Raw genomic sequence first — 9300 nt, 5'->3', positions numbered from 1 at the left:
CCCCTACTTGAGATGTATTGTATTGAATTGTACCTCAGGGGCAAGAAAGACGACCCAAGAAGTGTGCAGCTTTGCATGGTGATTCTGAACATGTCCAGATGTGCGATGATTGTCGTTTTAAGAGCAACATTCATTATAACATCGAATCCCAGTGCCTTATTTGACGCGAGATAGATTCCAACAATAGTTTGTCTCTTTGGTTAGTGCAAACTACGAACTCTAAAAGTTTTGATTCATGATATTGATATATCATGATTTCTCAACAAGTTTTTCGATGATTCCCCTTAATGTTCCAATATGAATCCTCACTATAGTTTGATGGGTCAAGTCAGGACTAAGGACTTCGTTCTTTAAAAAACATGCTACAAACCATCTATCGATTGCCGTTATTTTATTCACTCTGGCACAGATATTTCCTCGGCATTGATTGCATTGTCCAACGATTCCGTGTTTCCATCCTGAGGCACTTTAAGCCGTGACCTATCTTCGTATAGGAAGATTTCCTGATCAGCTCCCACCGGAATCAAATCCTGCCGTCTTCGGATCATTATGGTTGATGACTTCAGCGCGTAACTCATCCCATGGAACGTATCCCAATTCATTCCGGCTCCAAACTCATTGGTTTTACCACGAAGATATTTTCCATTCAAGTTACTGTTTGGAAAACAAAATTATTCTCAATTATCGAATCAACCACAAAACTAACACAATCTTACCTCGAATGACAAGCTTTGTACCACCACGCCCCGTGGTATTTGATCGCACAGTTGTGCTTCTCGTTGGTGTCATGATCCTGATCGAACGTCGTAAACCTAGCATTCAACGTGTAGTTCATCGAATCACCTGCATCACCCCTATATCCATCTAGTTTCGTCACCTTATACTGCTCAAACTCTCCAGCCACTTCAAAGTTCTCGTACAACGCATACCGACTCTCGTCATCCCAGTCCTCCAAAACCACGACCAACTCGTGCGGAGCAGAATACGTCAACCGATGGATTCTTTCCAACCCCAACCAAAACTCTCCCCCATCCATCTTCCCGAACCCCCGCACATACTCGTTGTAATCCCTATAGAAATTAACTGTTCCGTTGAACCGCCGCTGAATCACAGTCCACCCTCCGTCCAAATAGCTCTGATTACAGTACACTTTCATCGGTTCCCGGAAGTCTGCATCCGGCATAATCATGTACACTCCCGATTCCTTGTTTTCCGGCATCTGATCGCAGTACTCGTACATATGATCGTCCATCATCATGTTCTCCACCATCTTCGACACTTGCTCTGGATTATCCGTACTTTCCTCGGTTGTCTGCTGCTGTTGATGGAACCGTAACTTGACCAGGGCGTTCTCGATGTACGTCCTCGTTGGCAACCGCTGTTGAACGCTCAACAAATCTCGCACATCCTTCTGCAGCACCGTCAAATTGAACTCGATCACTTTCACGTGGTGTTCCACAAAGCTACTGGACAATTCGGTTTGACTCGCCACCCAGGCCAGCTTCTCGACGACCTGGCCCAGATTTTCGATGTCGGCGGCGATCGTCTGAACCGTGTTCAATAGAGCGAACTCCGTCTTCACCATCCGAAGATCCAAGGCGTCCAGCTTCATCATAATCGTCTCAAAATCCGTACTGTTTAGGAAATTTGGACCTGGCACCGGAGTTGCCGCTGTGGTGGAGTCCACACCCGGCTGGAACAGGCGACACTGAATCTTACGTCTCCCGGAAACGGTTCCGATTGAGGCGACACTTAGCAGCAGGACCACAACCCGTAACTTCATCATTATGCACGACTTGGAATCGAAATACTTGTGGCTGTACGGCGAGCAGGTGCTTTTATTAGTTTTCAATTTTCGGGGAAGAGATGACTGACTCTTGAGTGTTCTATTGTCGGTCCAACGGGTGAAGAAGTATTATTATCTCACTGCCGGGTAATTGGCGTGAAAGGGAAAACGTACGTCATCCAGCGATTATCGCACTTGGATTAGGTGGATGCCGTGAGTGCAGGTATACAGTCACTTGGGGGTTAAGTGGTGACCTTTTTGGTGAGCTGGTTGAAAAGAAATTAGACGCTACCGGTTTGGATGTGGGCAGAGATGGAGATTCGAGTATTACCGCAGCGAAGTGTTATGTATTAATGCATAAATTTTTATTGGAGATTGGTGACCTTGACGTGTCAAATCAGCCGGAAACTTCCCCAAAAGTACCTACTCAATTTACTTATCAGAGATGCTGTTTTTCCTTTCGCGCCCTGGTCGTACCAATATATACCATCAGATTTATAAATGCAGTGAATATAAACACATTTTATGCCTAAATCAGTATAGAATGTATTAATGAACTCAGAAACAGATGCATCAACTGAACTAGGCAGTTGAAACGCATCATTGGATGTTTACCGGAACGCAGCGTAACAAAAAAATGACATTTTTGCGTGTCTCAAGGATTAAATTATGTGTCTTTAGTAGATTTGGGATTACTGAATCTGATGCAGTTCTCATAAATGTTCCAGCACGTCACAATTTTGAGCTGCAGGTCGCCAAACTTGTATAAAACACTGCTCTCATCGATTTTACATGTGATTTAAGGTAAGATTTGTCCAACTTTTCAGAGATCTCCAAGCATGTATAATATGCTATAATATTCAACTCTCATTTAAGATATATTATTTTTGGAATTGCACGATTAAACTAAGATTAAAAAGATTTTTTTGCAATTCCGTTGCAAATCAATCAACTTTTCATTGAGAAGTTTGTGTTTGAGTTGTTTGAGAAGTTCTACTTTTCAGCACTCTTTTCGGTGCTGAAAAGTAGCACTTTTCAGTACTGTTTTGGTATCAACCGAATAACCCAGTCTCTTCATGCCATTTGTGCTTGTTCTGCGCGAGTGAGTCGAGGCGAGTTGTTCTCACCACGGGTGAAGTGAGGCGACTAATCAAATGGGAGCGAGTCGATACCTTACCAACTTGTCTCGCCTTGCATCCCGTACAGCATAAGCACAATTGCATCATATTCTTGGGTATCTTGTACGATTGGCGTGAGGTGAGAATTGTCGGGTCTCGTACAGCGAGGTGGCAATTCTCGACTTGAGTGAAGTGACTTTCCATTTGATTTAAATGGCGAGTCACTTCACTCGAGTCTATATCCGCTGTGCGATCTGGTTCCGACACAGGCTGGTGATTCTGATGTGGGATCGGATCGTCCAGCATTTGTAGTCAGCTACTGTATGTGGTGTCTTACCTGTTCTTCCCTCCAATAGGGAATAGAGAACTGCATGATACCGATGGGAGCGAGAAAACTTGTGACATTCATGAGTACTACTGTATCATAGCCTACGTGATTGAAAAATACTGAATGCGTAATTTCACGCATGGCTGTATGCCCATGTGGGTTCTCTTGAAGTGTTTGTTTGTGCTTTTAGAGTTCATCCAGCTAAAACGACATTTTTCGAAACAGCAAAAAATGTTGTATGCAACTCGGTGCAAAACTCGATTTTTTCAGCACTCGTTGTATTTATCCAACTCGGCGAGCCTCGTTGGATAAATGTACAACTCGTGCTGAAAAAATCATCATTTTGCAACTTGTTGCATAAATAACTATTTCAGCATGCTTGCACTGCCGTTATACGCATAATTGTCCCATGTTTCAAAATATACAATCGAGAAAAACGCGTTTAAAGATTTTAACACATTTAGGCCTCGTATTGACCAGGTGTGTGGTAAATTAAATTAAAATCTTTACAGAAAAGCGTTTTCATTAGAGTCAAGAGTTTGTGTTATGGGAAAAATGTAAATTTAGCTACGGAATTCATAGTGGGACTGTTATGCCTAGAAATACGGGGTTTTTGGTGAATTTCTACGCATATCAGTCCCACAGATAGTAGAAATAAATTATGTGCTAATCATACTGCTGTAGATGACCGTTCCTATGTATATAATGTACCGAATGTAGAGGACGTATATCCTCAAGACTATGTTAAGGCACCTAATGAAGGCACAAGTGACATGTGCCAAACGAAGCCACGTGTCCGGAAGTCAAGAAATACGATTTTATAGTTTGGAGTGGAAAGCAAAGTTTTCTGTTTGTGTGATAATGAGAAAATATATGAGTTAGAGAAAGAAAAAGTGGATGAGTAAGTTAGAGAGTTTATATGATGTAATAAATTCCTTTATCGAAACTTCCAGCTGCAGGCTTGACAGAAACTCATCGGCGAATTCAAGGTTATTTGGCAGAGTAAATATTCATCTCAAAATTCAAGACACAAATATTCACCCGATTTTACATTTCTTTGGACTTGGTTAACAAAATCATCGCAAATTAAGTTTAAGAACCGCCAACATATTTGCCACTTGGTATCAGAAGGCCGGCTCCAAAGGCACGTTCCCCATGAAGTTTGGGAACTAAGTTCCAGAACCGACAATTTAGTGGCCATTTCCCCCAGGAAACCAGGAATTCGGAACAATCCGACATATGGTCAAGTCATTCAAATACATCTGAACCACCTTTAGTGAAAATTGATGTGTCGCAAGCCAGGTTTCAGATTCGCCAAAATGATGGCCACTTCCACCAGTGTACCGGTATTCGGAACAACCCTGCATGTGGCGAAGTCATCCAAATGATGGTTGAACCATTTTTATTTAGACTTGGTTTGCTACATGATAAAGTTGATTTGTCGCAAGCCATGGACTCGAAATTGAAGTGGTTACTGATTCTTCAAGTGGGATTACTTCAGTGCTCCCCGCGATGAATTCAAAATTACGGTAAATTTCTAATCGAAAACCGCGGTTCCAAAAACTAGAGGATTTTTTTTGATTGGCCCTGGAAATTCAACTAAAATTTATTGAAAAACGGATGGGAAATAATATTTTGATATTGAAAATTTCAATCAAAACTGACGATGGGCTCGCATGAATGATGAATGCATCCCGATAATACAAACACTTTAAACAGGTTGTGTTCCACATGGGATGTAAAGCCAACGTAAGAAGATATTCAAAACGATTTTCCGAAACTCCAGCTAAATAAAAACTGCCTACTGACTATTTTGTTCGAGATCAGCGCAGCGAATTGTATAGTGTGACAGTTATGCGTAGAAATACAGTAGTGGGACAGTTATGCGTGGAAATTCATCAATGGGACAAATTGACTTGGCTTGCTTTTCATTGAGTTTCCGAACAAAGTTAATTTTTGGTAAGTGTTTTCTAAAACTATACGTAAAAATAAACTGTTTGATGAAAAAAAGTCAAAATGCACAAAAAGTAACATGGGGCAATTATGCGTATAACGGCAGTGCTGCAGTCCCCATACAAATTTCTTTCTTTCTCTTGTAAGGCAAAATACAAAATTGTTCCTAACGATTAAAAAAAACTTTTGTACATCGAAAATATTACTTACTTACTTATTTGGCTTTACATCAATTATCTTGATAAAGCCTCGCCAACAATATTTCGCCAATTCCCTCGGTTCATGGCCGCTTCTCTCCATCCTCGACTGTGACCCACGCTCTCCAGGTCCTGGTGTACCTGGTCAATCCACCTAGCTCGCTGCGCCCCACGCCTTCTTGTTACGACCGGATTCGTGGCGAACACCATCTTTACAGGGTTGTTGTCCGGCATTCTTGCAACATGCCCTGCCCAGCGTATCCTTCCAGCTTTAGCTATCTTCACGATACTGGGTTCGCTGTAGAGTTGAGCGAGCTCGGGGTTCATCCTTCGCCGCCACACGCCGTTCTCCTGCACGCCGCCGAAGATCGTCCTTAGCACTCGGCGTTCGAAAACCCCAAGAGCTTGCAAGTCCTCCTCGAACATAGTCCACGCCTCATGCCCATAGAGGACTACCGGTCTTATGAGCGTTTTGTACATCGTGCATTTGGTGCGAGGGTGAATCTTTCTTGACCGCAGTTTCTTCTGGAGCCCATAGTAGGCACGACTTCCGCTGATGATGCGCCTTCGTATTTCCCGACTAACATTGTTGTCAGCCGTCAACAAAGATCCGAGGTAGACGAACTCGTCCACCACCTCGAAGGTATCCCCGTCTATCGTAACACTGCTTCCTAGGCTGGCCCTGTCGCGCTCAGTTCCGCCAACCAGCATGTACTTTGTTTTCGACGCATTCACCATTAGCCTGACTCTTGTTGCTTCGCGTTTCAGGCGGGTGAACAAATCTGCCACCGTTTCAAATTTTCTCCCAATAATATCCATGTCGTCCGCGAAGCAAACAAATTGTCCGGATCTCGTGAAAATCGTGCCTCGACTGTTAAGTCCGGCTCTCCGCATGACACCTTCAAGCGCAATATTGAACAACAGGCACGAAAGTCCGTCGCCCTGACGTAGTCCCCGCCGAGACTCGAACGAACTGGAGTGTTTGCCCGAGATCTTCACGCAGTTTTGCACACCGTCCATCGTTACTCTGATCAATCTTGGTGGGCTTCGTAGCCGTGCGGTTAGTGTCACCAGGCATTTAGCCGCATCGTGCTAGGGAATGTGGGTTCGATTCCCGCCTCAGGCCGGTAAACTTTTCGTTAGGAATGTTTTCCGACTGTGCCACTGGGCGTTGCATGCTAGTCCGTTGTCTAGTGTGGTGCTTCCTTCAAAGGGCATAAATGCCCACTGGAAGCATTAACGTGTCAGTGTCTTTTTAATCTTGTGAGCTTCCCGGGAAAGCTGTTCTCGTCCATGATTTTCCATAGCTCTACACGGTCAATACTGTCGTATGCCGCCTTGAAATCGATGAACAAATGGTGCGTAGGGACCTGTTACTCACGGCATTTCTGGAGCATTTGCCGCATGGAAAATATCTGGTCCATTGTCGTCCTGCTTGATAACTTCCTACGAACTCGTTTGCTATAGGTGATAGACGACGGAAGAGAATCTGGGATAGCACTTTATAGGCGGCGTTTAAAATGGTGATTGTACGATAATTTTCACACTCCAGTTTGTCGCCCTTTTTGTAGATAGGGCATATAACGCCTCGCTTCCACTCCTCCGGTAGCTGTTCCGTTTCCCAGATTCTGACTATCAGCCGATGCATAGAAGCGGCCAACCTGTCCGGGCCCATCTTGATGAGTTCGGCTCCGATACCATCCTTGCCAGCGGCTTTGTTGTTCTTGAGCTGTTGAATGGCATCCTTAACTTTCCCCATCGTGGGAGCTGGTTGATTTCCGCTGTTTGCTGTGCTGACGTAGCCATCGCCTTCGCTGTCCTGACCTTCTGTGCCTGAGTTCTCTGCGCCATTCAGGTGTTCATCGTAGTGCTGCTTCCACCTTTCGATCACCTCGCATCCGTCCCATCCTTGTCCCGGCACATCTCAGCTCGCGGCACGAAGCATTTGCGGGATGTGTTGAGCTTCTGATAGAACTTCCGCGTTTCTTGAGAACGGTACAGCAACTCCATCTCTTGGCATCCCACCTCTTCCAGGCGGCGCTTTTTGTCCCGGAATAGGCGGGTTTGCTGTTTCCGCTTCAGTCTGTATCGTTCCACGTTTTGCCGCGTACCATGCTGCAGCGTTGCAGCCCGCGCTGCATTCTTCTCCTCTAAAACCTCCTGGCACTCCTCGTCGAACCAATCGTTTCTTGAGCTCCGTTCACATCGAAAATATTATAAACTTTATTGGTAAGTATTGTTAGGTACATAAAGTTAGAATTCTTTGGCAAATGAAGCAAATAAATTTCCATGCAAGCTGAAAAACTTGCATGCAAGTTCACTGAAATCGTTAAATTCTGTATTTTAAACAGCCAATATATCAAAAGCTAGACGTCGATGATAATACATGTAAAAGAAAATCAACATACATGACTCTATCGTGAGAAAAATCTACATAATAAATTTAGATGACTTTCATTTTATTGGCAAAAAAAACAGAAGGGTAGATTGCCAATTGAAGCACTGGCTAAAAACGTGCCAATTATTGCACATACAGTTCATGCATTTCTTATGGGTGTGCAATAATTGGTAATCTACCCTAGTTACGCTGATGTATTGGGTACAACAATAGGGGGAAAACAGCTTCAGCGTGGCGGTTCTGACTTCGGCGAATCGCGCGACAACCAATAACTTTCCGGCAGTCGCTCGATTTGTTACCCCTTGAACCAGCTTGTAATGCAAAAAAGTGTCAAGTTAAAAATAATATTTTTTGAATAATGCAATCAATGTTTAGCATATAGCAGCATGATCACTGCAAGGATGACTTGCTGGAAATGTTCTTCATTTTTCTTCAATATTTTCAAGTTATTTCGCAAGAAAATTCTGCTTCAAATCCCCGAAAATTCAAGAGTGTTTTTTAAATGTCTTCTAATATTCAAAAATTCGTTTGAAATTTTCGCAGCTAGGATTTTCCCTGCTGTTTTGTCCCTGCTTAAATCTATTCGTTTTAGTATTAGGAACCTGCAGGAGTATCTGTAGAAAATTTTCAAAGATTTTAGATCCAAATACCATCGGTTGTAATTCCGTCCGTATGAACGCCATTATTAAAATCATTGTCCATTATGGAAAACGAACGAAAAAAAATATTTTTTTTTTTGGCAGAGACGAACCTGCTAAGGGCTTAAAGTCTGTCTAATAAAACAATAATAATAATGAAAGAAAATTGTGGAAAAGTTCCAGTAATTCTATGGAGAATCTTATGATAAAACGACAAAAAATAAGTTTTTTTCGAATTCAATTTCAGCTGACATTCCTTGCCGAATTATCCAACTAATTTCCCTAGAAGTTCTTCTAAAACATTTTTTTGTTTGTTTTATCTTTAATAATCTATCATTAATTAGTAACATTTGGACTAAGATATTGAGTAATTCCTAGCGTAATCTGTGAAGAAAACATTGAAGAAATTTATTTCTGAAGTAGTTTTTAACACCAAAGTGGAGAGTGGATGGATATGCAAATGTTATTCAAGAAAGAAATCCTGGATTAACAATCGGAAAATGTATAAATTAGTTCCTAATATCTAATGGCACTTCTAGAGGAATGTTTGGAGCAGTTAGTGAATAAATTGTAAAATCCTACAATAATATAATTTTCGGACGAAATCTTTGAACTTATTTCTTGGAATGCTTTAGAGTATTTTCGTGGAAATGTTTTGATGATTTCTCTCGAAACTTTATGGAATTAAATTTTTGAGACTGTTTATGGTAAATAATATTACTAAATAGTTTTGGAGGAATGTGGGAAGGAATTGATTTTAAAAGAAATTCAAAACACTTGAAGAATTCTCTGTGAAAAAATGCAGATAGCTCTGTGGAATTTCACAATTGAATCACTGCTCATAAAGTTCTAGGGAAATATTATCAGTCTATCGATTCTTCC

The 9300-nt window shown here is 42.1% G+C and overlaps 1 protein-coding gene across 1 annotated transcript; it reads right to left on the bottom strand.

Moving 5' to 3' along the window:
- Nucleotides 1–388: 388 nt before the first annotated feature.
- On the bottom strand, nt 389–1995 carry LOC5564422 (fibrinogen-like protein 1). The gene is made up of 2 exons (XM_001648716.2): nt 717–1995; nt 389–654 (listed from the first exon to the last, which is right to left on the bottom strand). Exons 1-2 carry the CDS (start codon nt 1784–1786, stop codon nt 396–398), a joined length of 1329 nt encoding a protein of 442 aa, XP_001648766.1. The 5' UTR covers nt 1787–1995; the 3' UTR covers nt 389–395.
- Between the last annotated feature and the right edge of the window lie 7305 nt (nt 1996–9300).

This window comes from Aedes aegypti, chromosome 1, assembly GCF_002204515.2.
Source record: "Aedes aegypti strain LVP_AGWG chromosome 1, AaegL5.0 Primary Assembly, whole genome shotgun sequence".
Classification (NCBI taxonomy): Eukaryota; Metazoa; Arthropoda; class Insecta; order Diptera; family Culicidae; genus Aedes; species Aedes aegypti.
The sequence above is the reverse complement of the archived record's forward strand: the minus strand, read 5'-3'. Positions and strand labels throughout refer to the sequence as shown.